At 41.6% G+C, this 19,069-nt stretch overlaps 1 protein-coding gene and 1 non-coding gene across 2 annotated transcripts in view; one reads left to right on the top strand and one right to left on the bottom strand.

The window, feature by feature from the left end:
• Nucleotides 1-19,069, top strand: part of SCAI (suppressor of cancer cell invasion) — a 150,817-nt gene that overhangs the window by 113,351 nt on the left and 18,397 nt on the right. Inside the window, exons 14-17 of the mRNA XM_075560497.1 lie at nucleotides 1,951-2,032; nucleotides 11,542-11,614; nucleotides 14,737-14,910; nucleotides 15,121-15,221. Coding sequence (XP_075416612.1) covers nucleotides 1,951-2,032; nucleotides 11,542-11,614; nucleotides 14,737-14,910; nucleotides 15,121-15,221 — 430 coding nt within the window. The remainder of the gene's footprint in view (nucleotides 1-1,950; nucleotides 2,033-11,541; nucleotides 11,615-14,736; nucleotides 14,911-15,120; nucleotides 15,222-19,069) is intronic.
• Nucleotides 353-413, bottom strand: LOC142460465 (U7 small nuclear RNA). Its single transcript, XR_012786665.1, has one exon. It is a non-coding gene; the product is annotated as a U7 small nuclear RNA (small nuclear RNA).

Genomic DNA, 19,069 nt, shown 5'->3' with positions numbered 1-19,069 from the left:
TTGTTCTGCCATAGAAGTTCCTACAGATTGCTATCACACATTGCGGTATTGTTGATCCCGCCTCCAAGCCACCTATAAGAGGATGACCCCCCAGGGTGTCCTGTAATTTATTATTTTTTTAAATCATTTTATTGAGGACTCGTACAGCTCTTATAACAATCCGTACATCAATTGTATCCATCACATTTGTTGCCATCATCATTTTCAAAGTCCTGTCATTTTTACAGAACCAAACTGCCAAATCTTCCAAGAAAACAGCTGGTGGACTTGAACCACCAAGAGCCAAACACTTAATCATAGTACCATTGGACTCCTTTAGACTACTATTAGTAACTTCTTTTTTTTTTTTTTTAGGGGTTTTCCGGGAAGACCAGAAAACCTGCTAGACAAATTCTAAAAGAGCTGTAGAACTTCTATTAGTAACTTTTATTTGAAATCCAGCAGTATTTATACATCTACAGGAGGAGATCAGCATTTTAGTTGATATTTATTAAACAAATACTTATTCTGTATTAAGCACTATTCAGTCATTGAAAATACATCCTGGACTTTCCTCCTGTCCCACTATCATGCTCAGTCCCCACCTGGGTTTCAGCAATTCCTCTTTGTTACATTACCCTTGATGATGCCCTACCAGGCCTCCCACACCCACCCCTCCACCAATTTGGATCACTTGTTGTTCCCTTGTCCCTGGGTTTGTTAATACCACTTCCTTTCCCCCAACTCCCCCAATCCCATATCCCTCTGGAACTGTTGGTCCCATTGTTTTCTCCTCCAGATTGTTCATCCAGCCTATCTTATTTAGACAGACCTGCAGAGATAATAACATGTACAAAAACAAGACAGAGCAAAACCAAGCAACAATATACAACAAACCAATGACAAAAAACAAAACACAACAAGAAAAGCTTGTAGTTAGTTCAAGGACTGTTCGTTGGCCTTTAGGAGTGTTTTCCCGTCCAGTCTGTTGGGGCACCACGCCCTGGCCCCAAAGTCCACCTTCAGCATTTCCTGGGGACCTCGCCGCTCCATTCCCTTGCTGTTCCGCTGCACTCCTCCCAGTGCTTTGCCTTGGTGTGGTGGGATCAGGTCAGGTGCAATTCCCACACTGTGTCTCCGGTACTGTCCCCTGCAGGGCCATGGGTCACTGAGGGGCATCATGTCTCACAGTGGGGCTGGCCATGTGGTCCTCTCTGTGGACTGGCTGGTCTAATTGGGGTCATCATCCTCAAGGCCTGGTGGGCCAGGGTGTGCTCCACTCTCGCTCCCCCTTCATCTGCTCCCGTGTGCTCCGATCGGATATGTCCCTCTCCCGGAGCTGTAGATTCAATGACATACTTGGCGATACTGGGAGGGTGGAGGGAGAGTGAGTTGGAAAGAGGGAACCAATTACAGGGATCTGCATGTGACCTCCTCCCTGGGGGACGGACGGCAGAGAAGTGGGTGAGGGGAGACGTCGGACAGGGCAAGATATGACAAAATAATAATTTATAAATTATCAAGGGCTCATGAGGGAGGGGGGAGCGGGGAGGGAGGAGAGAAATGAGGACCTGATGCCAGGGGCTTGGGTGGAGAATAAGTGTTTTGAGAGCGATTGAGGGTAATGAATGTACAGATGTGCTTTACGCAGTTGATGTATGTATGGATTGTGATAAGAGTTGGATGAACTCCTAATAAAATGATTTTTTTTAAAAAAAGAAAGGAAAATATATCCTGATTGGAGGACACAATACCTGTCAGTATTTCTGAGCTGCTTTCCCTCCAAATAAAGCTCCCAATTTGGCTTTCACAGTCAATACAAACTGACTTTTTTCCCTGGTTCATTTAATCATCTCTGTCAGAGAGATGGTAGTGAGTTAAGAGCAGACTCGTCAGAGAAATGCTATTCGGGAGACTTGGCCAGTATGATTAAGCAAGTCTTCATCAGTATTGTTGTGGTCCTTTTCTCAGCCTTCACCCCGGAGATCTCTATCCCTTCACAAGGAAGCCCCTGTTTGTCATTGTGGACTCGTCCAATAGTGTGGCATATAAGGTGAGTTCCATGAACACTGCACACGTCAGGCCATATGGCACCAACCCGAGGGGACCCACGCTTAATGTGTGCCTTTTTGTGTTGCTTTGTTTTGTTTCATTTTACACAGTTTGTATTTAGTCTCTCTTTTCTTTTGAGGTTGTGCATGCTAGTCAGGATCTGGTGCTATGAATAGAAATGAAGAAAACGCATGAATGGACACTCAGTGGAAAGTAATAAATCCACCTGCAGGAAAAAAAAATCAAGATTTCCAAGATCACTGGTGGGAGGCTTATTTTTGTTATATACCCCAGAACAATTTTCTTTTCTAGGGATAGGAGGACATGGGTGAATTTTACTTTTTACTCTTCCAGCGTTCTCTCTCCACATGCTGAGCCCTTCTAGTTACGTGAAATGTCTAGCCCATGTCATGCAGGGATAGGCTTGGAATATTCGCCTATGGTTTGAGATACACAGGTGTTTTTGGAGGGCGGGGGATGCGCTTGGATGGTAAACTAAATGACAGAGATCTGGCTTTGTTTTTTCGGTTACTGTTCTGCTCTTGGAATGATGGTTTTCAATTATTTCTATAAAGAATGCCAACATTAGTAAAACACTTTAAAGTTGAATATTAGAATCCCAACGATAGCTTGTTTACAGAAAAATGCAAACAGAATCTTTGCAGTTCTCTGTACCTAGTTGGAATAGTTCACTCATGAATAATACTTTTAGAAATATGTTAACTTAACTTAATTTTTTAACTGATCATTTTGGCCTGGTCATATTCACACCATAGAAGATTCAATGATTCTCTTTCCTGGAATGTCAAGGTCTGAAGACCAGCACTATGCTTTGTATTTCCAGAAGTAAGTGTGTGTGTGTGTGTGTGTGTGTGTGTGTGTGTGTGTTTTTATATGTTCTTAGATATTTATGTCACCTGTGCTTCACACTAAAATATCCTTAATAAATATTTATTGCATGAATAAGGGAAAGTAGGTGCTAGTCTCTTTACAGATGAAGAGCGGGGGGGAGGTTATGGCACTTAAATGAGGTCAGCACGGAGCTTTCTTACTTCACAGCCCATGCGCTCCACCTTTAGAAAAAGAGGGCTTTGCTTGCTTGTCTGAACCGCTTTTCTGAAATATCAAGACTTGGGTAAAACTGTGATCCATATGTTGTTTTCAGATATTTCATTTTTTTTAGTGTTTTATGAACCTTTATTGGAAAGACTACAAACTTTATATTGCCACTGTATTTCTTACGTTTATTGTGGTTGTAGGGAAGTAACCTTGGATCCAACGCTACTATACTGTTGAGTCTTTCCCAGGCTGGTTATAAGACGTTTTTGTACAATGGAAGTCGAGTGGATAGGGCAGTAATTTAAAACTCAAAGGTCTTCATTAGTATCAAGACATCTTTTTTTTAGTTCTGGCCCCAACAAATGTAGAAATAAGCTACAAGTCTTAGGCTCAGGGATGGCATAGTTTACATTCAAATTTCTAGTTTTCAGCTTTCCCCTCATCCTTTTACAAATATATATTTTTCACTTTACCTCAAATAAGATGTTTTAAGCATACCTGAGAATGAACAGAAAGTAAGAATCAGAATATGGAAAGAAGAGAAATATAACATTCTTTTCATACTCCTCTTGCCGTATTTTCTCAGAGCAGCCTAAAAGTCGTACTCTTCTGAAATATTAGTAACAATCACTACTTCCCCAATTTCAAATATCCAACTTATTGGAGACAGAGAATCTTTAACATAATGTTTAATGAACACTGAGCATCTTAAACAGGTTCTACACAGACATAGTTCTACTATTGATTTGCTGTTACCTTATTTTTAAAGGGTGGTGATGGTAGACAATGAAACCTAAGTTAGCTTGGCCCCAAAACTCAAGATAATTTAGGAATTACATAACTTCCCATCAATCAAAGCCGTTAAAGCCTGTTCCTACTAATGTCCTTTTTGTCTTTCAAACCTATAAAATGATCATGTACTTTAGAAATCAGGTGCATGGCTTTTTGAAAGGGCTGTTTAAGATCCAGAATCAAAGAAACATCCCGTCTGTTTGGTTTTTTAATAATTTTATTGGGGCCATTTACAGCTCTTATTACAATCCATACCTACATTCATTGTGTTAAGCACATTTCTACATATGATGCTATCATCATTTTAAAAACATTTTCTTTCTATTTGAACCCTTTGTATCAGCTCCTCATTTTTTTCTCCCTCCCTCATGAGCCCTTGATAATTTATTATTATTTTTAAGTCATTTTATTGGAGGCTCATACAACTCTTATCACAATCATTACATACATCAGTTGTGTAAAGCACATTTGTACATTCGCTGCCCTCATTCTCAAAACATTTGCTCTCCACTTAAGCCCTTGGCATCAGCTCATTTTCCCCCTTCCTCCCCGCTCCCCTCCTTCATGAACCCTTGATAATTTATAAATTATTATTTTGTCAGAACCTTTGATAATATATAAATTATTGTTTTCATGTGTTACACTGACCACTGTACATTATCCACGGTGTATTTTTTCTTTAAATCATTTTATTGGGGGTTCGTATAACTTATCACAATTGATACGTACATCCATTGTGTGTCAGCACATTTGTACATGTGTTGCCCTCCTCATTCTCAAGACATTTGCTTTCTACTTGAGCCCTTGGTATCAACTCCTCATTTTTTCCTTTCCCTCACCCCTCCCCCTCCCTCATGAGCCCTTGATAATTTATAAATTATTATTATTTTGTCATACCTTACACTGTCTGATGTCTCCCTTCACCCACTTTTCTGTTGTCCATCCCCCAGGGAGGAGGTTATATGTAGATCCTTATAAACAGTTCCCATTTCTACTCCACCTTCCCTCCACCCTCCCAGTATCACCACTCTTGGCACTGGTCCTAATGGGATCATCTGTCCTGGATTCTCTGTGTTTCCAGTTCCTGTCTGTACCAGTGTACGTGCTCTGGTCTAACCAGATTTGTAAGGTCGAATTGGGATTATGATAGTGAGGGGAGGATGCACTTAGGAACTAGAGAAAGGTGGTGTGTTTCACCATTGCTACACTGCACCCTGACTGGCTCATCTCCACCCGGAGACCCTTCTGTAAGGGATGTCCAGTTGCCTACAGATGAGTTCCCCCTCATTTACAATGATAGGATTTTTTGTTCTTTGATACCTGATCCCTTCGACACCTCATGAACACACAAGCTGTGGTGTTTCTTCCATGTGGGCTTTGTTGCATCTCAGCTAAATGTTCATTTGTTTACCTTCAAGCCTTTAAGACCCCAGGCGCTGTATCCTTTGATAGCCAGGAACCATCAGCTTTCTTCACATTTGCTTATATACCCATTTGTCTTCAGCGAGCGTATTGGGAATGTATCATGGAATGCCAGTTTACTAGAAGTGTTTTTGCATTGAGGGAGTACTTGAGTGGAGGCCCAAGATCCATCTGCTACCTTAATACTAAACCTATAAATATGTGCACATAGATCTATTTCCCTATCCTCATATATAAATATATTTACATATGTGCATGCCTTTATTTAGACCTCTATAAATGCTCTTTGCCTCCTAGTTCTTTCCTCTATTTCCTTTTACTTTCCTCTTGTCCCACTATCATGTTCAGTCTTCATTTGAGTTTCAGTAATCCCTCTCGGTTACATTGCCCTTGATCAGTCCCTACCAGGCCCCTTACACCCTCCTTGCCACTGATTTTGGATCGTTTGTTGTTCCCTTTTCCCTGGGTTGATTAACACCATTTCCTTTCCCCCACGCCCCCCTCTCCCATACCCCTCCGGAACCGTTGTTTTTGAGTCCAGATTGTTTATGCAGCCTATCTTATCTAGATAGACCTCTAGAGATAATAATACACACACACACAAAAACAAGACAGCAAAACAAAGCTACAAAAGGAAACAAATGACAACAAGAAAAACACCAATGACAAAAAGCAAACAAACCGAAAAGTCTGTAAACAGTTCAAGGTCTGTTTGGTGGACTTTAGGAGTATTTTCCTGTGTAGTCTGATAGAGTACCACGCCCTGGCCCCAAAGTCTATTTTTGGTACTCCCTCAGAACATCCTTGCTCTACTTTCCTTGCCGTTCTGTTGCACGTCTTAAGTGTTTTGCCTCGGTGTGGTAGGGTCAGATCAGGTGGAATTCCCACACTGTGTCTCCGGTGGTGTCCCCTGTAGGGCTATGGGTCAGTGAGGGGCATCATGTCTCATGGTGGGGTCGGCCATATGGTCCTCTGTGCACTGGCTGCTCTGAGCAGGGATATTGTCCTCAAGGCTTGGTGGGCCAGGATGTGCTCCACTCTCTCTTCCTCCCCCTTCATTTGGTCCTATGTGTTCTGATCAGACAAGTCTGTCTCCCTGTGCTGTAGCTTCACTGCTGTCTTCTGAAGTAAATTCTTTTGAGGGGAGGGGCAGCTATCCACGTAGTTGGGATTGGGGCTAGACCCTCAACCTTCTCTATACTGGTTCCCTGCTTCATGGTGGCATGTTGCATGTACATCTTGGAGCTCCGGCTTGAGGTCTGGTCCCTCTTTCCCTGTGAAGATATAAAAGATACCGCATCTTGGATGGGTTAGAGCCCTGTTCCCCGGCTACCCATTTCTCTCTCTTTTTAATTTTTTCCCCTCCTTTTTAGTTGGCTACCATCTGTACCCCTGAATTTGGTCTGACCCCTGCCATATTACCTGGTCCTCACCCCAGGATTGTTTGTATACAGTAGCTCTTTCTTTATGCCCATTTTGCATTTTATTTTAACTTACCTCAGTGGACTCATGTTGTTCTTATCCTTTTGTGGCCGGCTTGCTTCATTCACTTAGCATAATTTCCTCCAGTTCTTCCCATGCGGCGATGTGCTTCATGCGTTCATCACTGCTTTTTAGCAATGCCTAGTACTCCATTGTATGTATGTACCACAGTTTTTTAATCCATTCATCCATTGGAAATTTGGTTTGTTTCCAACTCTTTGCAATTGTGAACTGTGCCGCAATGAACATTGGAGCACAGCTGTCTGGCCGTGGTTTGTTTCTTGCCTCTTCTGGGTATATGCCCAGTAGGGGGGGGATTGCTGGGCCATATGGTAACTCAGTTTCCATCTGATTTAGATATCGCCAAATCTATTTCCATAGTGACTGTACATACCTACAGGTCCACCAGCAGTGGATGAGAGTTCCTATCTCACCACAGCCCCTCCAACACTTGTTGCTTTGCTTTATGGTTTTTTTGAATCGGCATTCATTCTCCAGCTTTTAAAGATTACATTTGACAGTTCAAAATCCATTCTTTCTAAAATGGTGACACAAAGAAGAATTTATACCAACTGTCTTTTATTATGGAGTTCCAAAAAAAACCTTTCACAAAATAATTTATGGGGGAGGGAAACCCAAAAAGAAAAAAACTCAAACTTTACAACCACATTAATGTGAGTTTTCCCATTGTCCCCAGTCTGCTCTAAGCCCTCTATGTGCAAAAGCCCGTTTCCCATTCATCTAAGTGAAAGATTAACAGGCTATGAAATGCTTGATCCTATTTGTAGCAGCTTATACAGGTGTAGCCAAACACAAAGCTTCATGACACTGTACACAAGCTCACGATGTGGGGTTTGACTTTAAAATATGAAACATAAATTCTACAAATAACTGAATTATATAAAGGACAGGTTATCAGAAACTTAGAGCCCAGGTAGGAAAGGTGTCTTGTTTCTTTTCAAGTGCTTTATTCTGTTACAGAACAGTTGAATTGAAGGTGTAAAGCTTGTCATTTAGTTTCAATTATACACTCTGGAGATCTATACCAATTTTTAAGTTTTCTACATAGACCATCTGAGCTGTCCCATCAGTTCACCTGGTTTGATCAGACACTCTGGCTAGATCGCTGAAAACTAACCAGGTAAATATGGAAATACAATCCACCTGTGCATTTGTTTGCAGAGTTTACAGGATGGGACACTGCCCTCCGCATCCATGGCGACTGCTGTTTTCCTCATCTGACCACCTCCCAAGCCCCAAGTGCTTTCCAATTCCTGACGCTCTACCTCTTCTGTGTCTCCAGTTACGCTAGGAACTTCCGGTCTAGATTGATCCAGTGATCTCCAGGAAACTTGACATCAAATGTTATGTAGAGGTCACCCTTTTCAAATGGATTATGATTCTGAGGTTTCACTTCACCTCAGGCACCTGCTGGTTCCATTACATTGCCAGGGGGCAGAATTCACCAGTCTGGTGGTAATCAAAAGTGCTTAAAGGTGAACTGAAATCCACAGAGAGCCAAAACAAGTCCTACCTTGCCTGTCATATGCAAGCCACTGCCATCTCTAGCACACCTCCTGTTGCAGCAGAAGCACAGGAGCTCCTAGTTTCACTCCAGGGGCCTGGTCTGCTTTCACAGTGAACGTAATTCTCTGTCCATGTCCCATGCCTTTGTCTACATGGATTTCAAAACTCTTAACTTCTTTAATCACCTTCTTCCCATCACATTTTTTCACAGCAGTCTTTCCATTAATTTCCTCTCCTTCTCCCTAACAACTGCAGCACGCAGACTGCCTTCGTTGTCCCATTCCATGAGTGAGCTGTCTGATCGTGATTGTACCCCTCGACCCGACAAGCATGACGCTTCTGAACAAGTGCAGAGGATCGGATTTTCCACCTTGATCACTGCATGCACCACAGAGTTCATTCTTGCTGAGCTGTAGTTTGGTTGTCTTGCCATTATACAAATTTTCTAACGACATTTTGAGCGGATGCATCATGCCTTCTCCTCTCCTGCCATTTCGACTTCTATTCTGATTGCCCATGAAGCTGAACAATCAATCCTCCACCAAAATGCGAGAGAAAATATCGTCCATACCACCACCTCTGCCGCTGCCATCCCTACGAGGCTGCTCTTCAGACCTGCCCCATAGCTCACGCTTCTCAGCATTTGAGTGTACTTCTTATGCAAAGCTTGATTCTTTGAATTTGTCTCCAGCATTTGGATTCTTTTCAGGATGGTCTTCCTTGGCTTAACTTTCTGTATGCTGGTTCTCACTGGTGCCAGACAGGATTCCCAAGATGTCTTAGAGCTAAGTGTCGGCCACAGCGGCTGACCTGGCGCCATGCAGGAAGGAAGGCGGGACAGGGGCCCACAAGTGGCGTTTACATAGCAGACAGCCCCAAATATTTTTTAAGGATAATGAAAAGAATTTCCTAAACTAGAAGGTGTAATAAGTGTAGCGATAGTCACAAGAGAAGAATACATTTTTTTCTTTTAATTTGCCATTGGCTATTTTGGGAGAACCTTTATTTTCTTTAGAAGAAAATCCTTTCAAGCATTCTGACAGAGTTCAATCCCTACAAATAAAAATAACTTGCACATTTGTTGAAATAGCCTCATCTTATTTGACTGCTGCAGGTTGCGATCATCTCCGGAGATGTAACTAGCAATATTAGACAAGAGCTCCTCTTGCAGTGAGCCGAGTCTCACTCACTCCTTTCCTCGGTGCTCTGGAAAACCTTCCTCTGTCTTCTTCCGCGCAGTTGTACTGTGATGTCTGTGCTGAGCTGCTTCATTTTCATCCTTAGGAGGTTTGTTCGATTTCTTGACATGCAACATTAGAGTCTGGTTATTTTTGTAAAGAGACTATGGAATTTTATTTCTTCACCTATCAGCTGTGCTTCATCTTTTCTTTCACTCCCTCTGGAACTCTGATTAAACATATCTAAGGCATTTTCACTATGTTGTCTACTTTTCTTAACCTCTCTCCCATCTTTCCCATTTCTTTATTTCCCTGATTGAGATGTGGATACTTTCTTCTGATTGCATTTAGTTCACAAATCTGATCTTAGCTGTGTCTGATTTGCTATTAAATCCATCTACTGAATTTCTCATGTCTAGAAGTTCTGTTGGCTCCTATTTCTGATACACCATGCCACTTTGTGTAATTTTCTGGTTTTTGTTTTCACATTTGTTTTTGTAACGAGCAGACCTATTTTATAATCTGTAATCGATATTTGATCGTTTTAGGTGAAAATGTACTTGCTCGTGCTGTTTAAAGACTTCCTTTGCTGTTTGTGTTCCTTCATGTGCTTGGTTTTGAACTGGGTTCTCATTACTCCTAAGAATATTTGCGGGACATTCATGGACACTAGACTGACAGTACCTTGACCCAGAGAGGGGCTTCATCGGCTTTACAAGACTCGCTACTGATTGTTCGCGGTTGTACAGTGCTCCACTGTGTGAGTGCATACACCTGTTGAGGGACATTTTGGTTGCTTCCAGCTTTTGATTGTGATGGGAAGTGAAAATTGGTATACAAATTTCTGTTTGTGTTCCTACCTTTATTTTTTCTGGGTCTATATCTGGGATGGATATTGCTGGATCGTTTAGTAGTTCTGTGTTCAACTCAAAGGAAACCTATGCCACTCAATTTTCATTACTAAGAATTTATATGTCTTACTATCTAATGAATAATAGTTGCTCCCCCCCCCCCAGATTTTTCCTAAATATCTGTATGAGCTGTAGAATTTGCTTTTTTACTTATAGAATTTTTAAATTTTGTGGTAATTTTTATTGAGATTGGGTTAAATTTCAGTAGATAAATGTGATGACATCATTAAAATCAATTCTCTAGGTATATGTGTCTTTCCATTTGTTCAAGTCTTTATTGTTGCCATGGAGGCATAAAGTTATTTTTGGAGTTATTTTTGGTTTTTCATTCTTATTTATCCCTATGAAATAAATGATAGGAGTTTTGGTAATGAGTTGGTTTACCATATACTTGTCTGCCTTTAGGGAGAGAGTATCCTTAACCACGCATATTCTAGTTTGAATGCCAATTTAATTCTCATTGTAGATGAACACGTTGATCTTTCTGGGTTTGTATATTTTATGCAGACCGTTAATATCCACATTAAGAGACGGAGCTAATTCTTATATACAAAACCTGGGAGATTGGCTGAGAACCAAATCTTAGCTCTTGGAGAATTCACCATTTTAAAAATTAGTTTATGTCTCCCAGTGAAGTGGCCACTTGGTAGACAGCTATATGATCTCACCCTGAAAACAGATCTGTCTTTACTTTAAACATCAGAACTCACTCAGTGAACTTCACGATCTTACTTGAGAGGCTCTAAGAAAACCTCACTGGTGGCCTCAGGTGTGAGGAGTGGCCTCATGGGCACGCACGGTCAGTGGTGGGAAGCCATCAGCCACTGCCAGGGGAAAGCGGCGGCGTTCTCCTCCTGAGAAGACCGACAGGCTTGGGAGCCCAGGGAGGTTGTTCTACTGGGTTCTGTCGGGTCCCTGTGAGTTGGAAATGAATTGACAGTGAGTTTGTTTTCTGTTTAGTTTATTCTGCATAGTAGACGTATTTACGTGTTAGTTTCTTCTTCTGTTTGTGGTATTTCTGTACCTGTTTATGAGTCAAAGGGCCTAATCAGAACACTAAAGTTGTGCTTAGGAATGTTACTGAGTAACTCTCAGTGGTCACATTTTTAATGAGTATTTTAAATTCTTTTATATTACAGAATTTCACAAACTTGTTTGGACAGCCACTTGTCTGCTTGCTTTCTCCGACAGCATATCCAAAAGCATTACAAGGTATGTTCTGTCATAATCTGCCCTACCCACAGGTGGAACTGAACATGGACTGTGAAATAATACTGATCTTTGTTTTCCTCCCCACTATGATCACTTATGGACTTAGAATGTTTAATGTGGCAGGTGCCAATCTGAAACACACTCAAAAGCCTTGTTAAAAAAACAACATGGATTTGTGCTGCCATTAAGCCTTGAGATAACTTTAAGAGAAAGGACAAATCATCCCTGAGGAAAAGGAGGTTTTGCCCCTTGCTGTTGGATGTATGCCTTTTCAAATGTGCCCGTTAGGTGCTTTCCAAAAGCTAAGAGATCATCTATGGAGCATGATTTCTTGTCTCTTTGGCTGCATCCTTTAGGCGTAGTTTAAGGCTGTTAGATGTGTGGTGTGGAAATTCCCCATCCAGTGCCTAAGAATGAGGATACTCTAGTGAGGATTGTTCACATCTTTAATTTGTCCTACTCGGAAAATAAAAGAGCCTCTTCTAAGCCAGCTAGGGAGACAGATCAGTGTTGAATCAGATTCTCAACTGGCTGGGGAATGAAAGACTTTTGGTCTTTGACAATTTATTCTTAATAAGTAACACATAAAATCTAATTCTAACTCCCCAGTCAACTAGCTAGGTAAACCACAAAACCAACCTCACCGCTGTTTGAGCAGTACTTGTCACTGTTTCACTATCTCCCTAACTGTGAATAGTGCTGGTGTCTCTCTGGGAGTTGGCATTGTACTGCTACCTCCCAGCCAGGAGTCCTGTCTGTCTGCTGACCTAGTTTGACACAGGAAGTGATGGTCAGCATCTGAATGCCTGAGAGAAGCTGGAGACTCTCACCGTTGTTTAGAGGTAAGTTCTGCTGTGTAACAGGGAGAAACTTGTAAAAATAATAAGTTCATGCCTCCAGAAGCCAAATTACCTTAAGGGATAGAACTTACCTTCAAACAACGGTAAAATTCTCCTGCTTTGAGGACTTTGACCTCCCTCCTGTTACTTAAGGAGAACGTATTACTATTCATTCGTCCTGTCCAGATGCAGCTGGACGTAGTGTCACGTGGTCTAATGCATAGCATCAAGGTCATGTCACCCGAATGGCTTTATGGTGTAAAGGATAAAAGCATGGATTCTGGAGACTGCCTAAGAGGATTTGAATCTCAAGTCCACTACTTATTAGCTGAGTGACCTTGGGAAATTGCTTAACCATTTTGTGCTTAGTTTCTTTATCTGTCAAATAGGGATAGTAACAGAATAATGCTGGATATATAATAAATATTATATTTTGGCTATTGTTAATATATTTATTTGTATTTTATGTCCTTGACATTTATTTTGATCCCATAGCATCTCTTTTGTCCTATCAAGTTTAGAACTCCAGAACCTTAAATAGATTGCTTAATTATAGCAGATTCAAAATTCTTTTGGGGGGACATGAGGGTAGGGGAGGAGAAATGGTTTGGATAGATACATTAGCAGTCACTTTTGCAAAAGGGAGTTGTCCCTCCACGTGGACACAAAACTAGCAGGTAGCTAAATAATTAGAATATCCGATTGGTTCTTGTGCCTTCGAAAGCCCGCTGATCTCTCTTTAGCCAAGAGTTAACTTCAATCTGCAAACATTGCTGGAGATTCCACACTGACCAAACACAGCTCTTGTGCTCTAGGACCAAATGTCTAGTCAAGGATGGAGACAGCCATGTAAGTGTTCCAGCAGAAGCAGCTCAGGGAACACAGGAGGAAAACCTAGCCAGGACTTAGAGTGAGAGAAGTGGCCGAATTGTCGTCTGAAATGAATTTGGAAGAGAAAGTGGAGTTATTTGGAAATAGGGTATGGTTGAACACAAATTTCACAGCAGAGAAATAGCATATGCTGAGGCCCTGAAGTGAGAGAATTTGCTACATTTAGAGAAATTAAAGCTGTTCCTTCTAGCTAAGGGGGATAGAGTTTTAGATTGTATAGCTGTGTAATTAAAAGCCTTTAAAATGGTTTAATTTTGGAAATATTGATGGCAACATGTACAAATGTGCATGATACTCTTGATGTGTAGATTGTTAGAAGAGCTGTAGGAGACCCAAATAAAATGATTTATTAAAATAAATAAATAAATACAGTTGTTTATTAAGAGATTTGAATAGAATTCAACGGGTTCCTTCAAAAGAGTACACAGAGGAGAGTCATGAAAGTGCACCCAGATAACCTTTTGGAAAGTGCATTGGAGAGGGTCACTGATGCGTATGAGGAGGTGGTATGGTGGTGACGAAAGTTAGTACAATGACTGGGTAGCTGGCATCAGAAAGGACTTGATGGACTAGTTGTGGGGATGTAAGGGTAAGGCAGAGGATGCCCAGGTTTCTGCCTGAGGTGCTGGTAGAAACAGATACTTAGTGAGAAGCAGATTTGTGGAGAAGACGGGAAATCACTTGTTTTTAAATTTTAACATGTTACATGTGAGAACTAGGTTGGGTATATAGTCTAGAAGGTATTGTCCGGTAAAAATATTAGTGTGGATCATGTGTATAATTTAAAATGTTCTAGTAGTCACATTTTTAAAAGTAAAAAATAGATGGTTGAAATTAGTATTAATAATGTCATTTTGTACTAAGTCTTAGAAATCCAGTGTGTATTTCACACTGACAAGCACATCTGAGTTTGGAGCAGTAACATTTTAAGAGGCTGTTTGCTAATGCAGGAGGGCAGAGTTTTAGACCTATGGAGTTCCATCTAGGCTGCAGATAGAGAACTGGGAGTCATTGGGAATATAGGCTGACAAAGCATGGGAGACAGTGAGATCAGCAATGTGAGAGCCTTGAAGATAGCCAAGAAGAGAGCCTTGAAGGGAGAGAAAGAGCCGCTAAAAAGAAAGATGGCGAAGATTTACCAGCTGTTTCCATCATGTATTGTTACTCTAGTAACAATGGCTAAGAATATGTTCATTTTATATTTCTCTTGTTTCCTGATGTTCAGCAGAAAGCAACATACCTGGGCTGTGTTTTTGTAGTTCCATAAAGAATCTGCTTTATTGAACTATGATTTAATAATATCACTTTAGTTTTATCCGTTGTCAGTATATAATATTCCTCAAGTGTATCTCTTGTATAAAATTGTTGTCTATAACATGTTTGTTATTACAGATCAATCTCAACGAGGTAGCCTCTTCACTCTCTTTTTGAACAATCCTCTAATGGCCTTCCTATTTGTCTCTGGATTATCAAGCATGCGTAGAGGCCTCTGGGAAAAGTGTCAAGAATATCTTCGAAAAATCAACCGAGATATTGCCCAGCTACTGACTCACTCACGTTCAATAGGTACCCAGCTAATCTAACTCGAGGCTAGGCGCAATATACTATTATGGCTTACTCTTGATACTTATTTTAAATTGTTGGAATTTTTAAAGGTATCTGTCCCAGGCAGGAAAATTGAGAAGATTTTCTTCCTCTTTGACATTTTTCTTTTGAGGGTTTTTTTTTTTTTTGGTTTTTTTTTTTTTTTTACTGTCACCTTTGTCCTCTTTGCAGATCAGGCATTTCTTCAGTTTTTTGGAGATGAATTTCTTCGCTTGCTTCTCACAAGGTTTATCTTTTGTTCAGCCACCATGAGGATGCACAAGATTTTTCGGGTAGGCAAAGAATATATTAAAGACCAATTTTACCATTTAAAATGGGTTTTCAAAAATTTTGTGTATTATAATTTACTTGTATTGAATAGTTGAGTAGATCCAAAAGAATTCTTACAAGTTAATATGGAAGGTCTAAAGATGAACAATATAAATCAGATCAAGTATCTCCCACCCAGTCAAGTAGGACTTTTCCATGACCTCTGAGGCCCTCGGGCTTCTCGGATCCTGTCCTCTGCCCTTATCTGCCATCCTCAATATTACTTTTGATTATCATTTACTTTTTATAAAACTTTTTGTGATAAAAGTGAAAGTCTACAGAGCAAGCAGATAGTTCAGTTTTACTTTTAATAATTTATTCAGTTTGTTTTACTTCTTCCCTTTAACTCCCCTCTATATTTATCCCACTTCTTCCCAGTGTTTCCTGTTTCCATTCTGCCTCCTTTCTTAACCCTCTGTCCTTGGGTAAATGTTGCCCTTTTGAGCCTCGGTGGTTTATTATTCTTTTTTTTAGAATTTTATTAGGGGTTCATACAACTCTTACCACAATCCATACATATACATACATCAATTGTATAAAGCACATCTGTACATTCTTTGCCCTAATCATTTTCAAAGCATTTGCTCTCCACTTAAGCCCTTTGCATCTGGTCCTCTTTTTTTTTTCCCCCTCCCTCCCCGCTGCCCCCTCCCTCATGAGCCCTTAATAATTTATAGATTATTATTTTGTCATATCTTTCCCTATCTGGCGTCTCCCTTCACCCCCTTCTCTGTTGTCCGTCCCCCAGGGAGGAGGTCACATGTAGATCCTTGTAATCGGTTCCCCCTTTCCAACCCACTCACCCTCTACTCTCCTATTATTGCTCCTCATACCCCTGGTTCTGAATGTATCATCCACCCTGGATTCCCTGTGCCTCCAGCTCCTATCTGTACCAGTGTACAACCTCTGCTCTATCTAGTCTTGCAAGGCAGAATTCAGATCATGGTAGTTGTGGGGGAGGAAGCATCCAGGATCTGGGGGAAAGCTGTATTCTTCATCGGTGCTACATCGCACCCTGACTGACTCATCTCCTCCCCTAGACCTCTATGTGAGGGCATCTCCAGTGGCCGACAAATGGGCTTTGGGTCTCCACTCTGCACTTCCCCCTTCATTCACTATGGTATTTTTTTTTTTGGATGATGCCTTATACCTGATCCCTTTGGCACCTTGTGATCGCACAGGCTGGTGTGCTTCTTCCATATGGGCTTTGTTGCTTCTGAGCTAGATGGCCGCTTGTTCACCTTCAAGCCTTTAAAACCCCAGACACTATCTCTTTTGATAGCCGGGCACCATCAGCTTTCTTCGCCACATTTGCTTATGCACCCGTTTGTCCTCGGCGATTGTATCATGGAGGTGTGCAGCCAATGATATGATTTTTTTTCTTTGATGTCTGATAACTGATCCCTTCGGGACCACGTGATCACACAGGCTGGTGTGTTCTTCCATGTGGGCTTTGTTGCTTCTGAGCTAGATGGCCGCTTGTTTATCTTCAAGCCTTTAAGACCCCAGACACTATCTCTTTGGATAGCTGGGCACCATCAGCTTTCTTCACCACATGTACTTGTTCACCCGCTTTGGCTTCAGCAGTTGTGTCGGGAGGGTGAGCATCGTAGAGTGCCAATTTAATAGAAGAAAGTATTCATGCATCGAGGGAGTGCTTGAGTAGAGGCCCAAAGTCCTTCCGCCACCTTAATACTAAACCTATAAATATAGACACATAGATCTATTTCCCCATCCTCATGTATATATTTGCATGTACATGTCTTTGTCTAGACCTCTATAAATGTCCCTTGCCTCCTAGCTCTTTCCTCCATCTCCCTTGACTTTCCTCCTGCCCCACTACCATGCTCCGTCCCCACCTGGGCTACAGCTATACCGCTTCTTTACATAACCTTACCCTTGATCATTCCCTACCAGGGCTGCCACTTCCCCCTCACTACCAATTTGGGTCCCATGTTGTTCCCTTGTCCCTGGGTTTGTTAACACCACTTCCTTACCCCCCCCACCCCCCATCCCAAGTCCCCCCAGAACTGTCGGTCCTGTTGTTTTACCTCCAGATAGTTCATCCAGCCTGTCTTATTTAGACCTGTGGAGATAATAACATGCACGAAAACAAGACAAAGGAAAACAAAGCAACAGTATACAACCAGACAACAAAACAACAACAAACCACTGACAAAGAACAAAACACATCAAGAAAGAAAAGCTTGTAGTTAGTTCAAGGATCGTTTGTTGGCCTTTAGGAGTGTTGTCCAGTCTGTTGGGGCACCACGCCCTGGCCCCAAAGTCCACTTTCAGCATTCCCTGGGGACCTTGCCGCTCCATTCCCTTGCTGTTCGCTGCAGTCCCCTAGTGCTTTGCCTCGGTGTGGTGGGATCAGGTCAGGTGCAGTTCACACACTGTGTCTCTGGTGCTGTCCCCTGTAGCGCCATTGGTCACTGAGAGGCCAGCCATGTTGTCCTCTCTGTGGACTGGCTGCTCTAATCAGGAACATCATCCTCACCGCCTGGTGGGCCAGGCTGTGCTCCACTCTCTCCTACTCCCCCTTCATCTGCTCCCGTGTGCTCTGATCAGACATGTCCCTCTCCCAGAGCGGTTTATTATTCTTAATGGGTGAGTTCAGTTCCAAACCTGAAGGGTGACCAAGGGCTATGGTCTGGGGCGGGGGGGGGGGGGGTAGGGGGAGGTCTCATTCTTTATAGTTTTGTCACGTGTATTTGTGCTTCTACACAACTTATTCAGGAGAGAGCCAAGGCTTTCTATTCTATAAAGATTTACAGCAGGGAAATTCATAGGGGCCATTCCGACTTGATGGCAGTGAGAGAGGAAATACACACAATTTATTGATGGATCTAGATTGTATGTTTTCTTTTACGTCTTGCTTTATTTTTGTCACTCAGTGTTGCATTCCTGATTTTGAATATTGCTGATGACTGTAACTTGTACTTATTGTCTTCCACTACTATGTGATTGTTAGGGGCCATCCAGTTGGTTCTGGCTCATAGGAACCACAGTACAACAACAGCAGACACTGCCCTGTTCCTGTCCTAGCTGCACAAATGTGGTTCTGTGTGAGCCCATTGTTGCCCTCACTGGGTCAATTCATACTCAGGAGGATTTTCTTCTTTTTCATTGATTTTATATCAAGCATGATCTCCTTCTCCAGAGCTTTGTCATCCAGATGATAGAGCTAAAGTGTGTGCAACAAAATTGCACTGTCCTTACTACTAAGGCGCATTCTAGCTACAGTTCTTAAGACATTTATTTGTTGTTCTAGCAGTTCATGAGTATTCAGTAACATCATCATAACCTTTCACCAATATCAAAATAACATTTATTTGCGTTAGCTTTACTGTACTCAAGAGCAAGCTTCAGAGTCTTCTGGCATCTGCTTTGGTCTTCTTTCATTGCTATGTAGGAATCCCTTCTCTAACAATATAGCACAGATTGTCTATTGTACAAATAATGGACATTTGAATTGTTTCTATTTTTTGTTTTGTTTTTAATTATAAATGATGCTACCGTGAAATTCTTACATCAGTTTCCTAGCGACTTTCCACATGTGGAAGATATTATCTGGATAATCTGTCCACTCAGTAGTGGAATTGCCAGGTCAGAGAATCGAATAAGCAGTAAGTTGTCTTCATTTGTCCTCTGTTTACTTCTTTGGGTTCTAAGAGCCACGTTGCAATGCCACTGAAAAATGCTCCGGATAATTTTTCATTAGAACATCTTGCAAAGTTCTTTCAGGTCTGCTAATATTGAGCCCAAAGGCACACTGTAAGCCTCAACCTGAAGGCATTCAACTCAA

This window comes from Tenrec ecaudatus, chromosome 10 (genome assembly GCF_050624435.1).
Source record: "Tenrec ecaudatus isolate mTenEca1 chromosome 10, mTenEca1.hap1, whole genome shotgun sequence".
Classification (NCBI taxonomy): domain Eukaryota; kingdom Metazoa; phylum Chordata; class Mammalia; order Afrosoricida; family Tenrecidae; genus Tenrec; species Tenrec ecaudatus.
The sequence above is the reverse complement of the archived record's forward strand: the minus strand, read 5'-3'. Positions and strand labels throughout refer to the sequence as shown.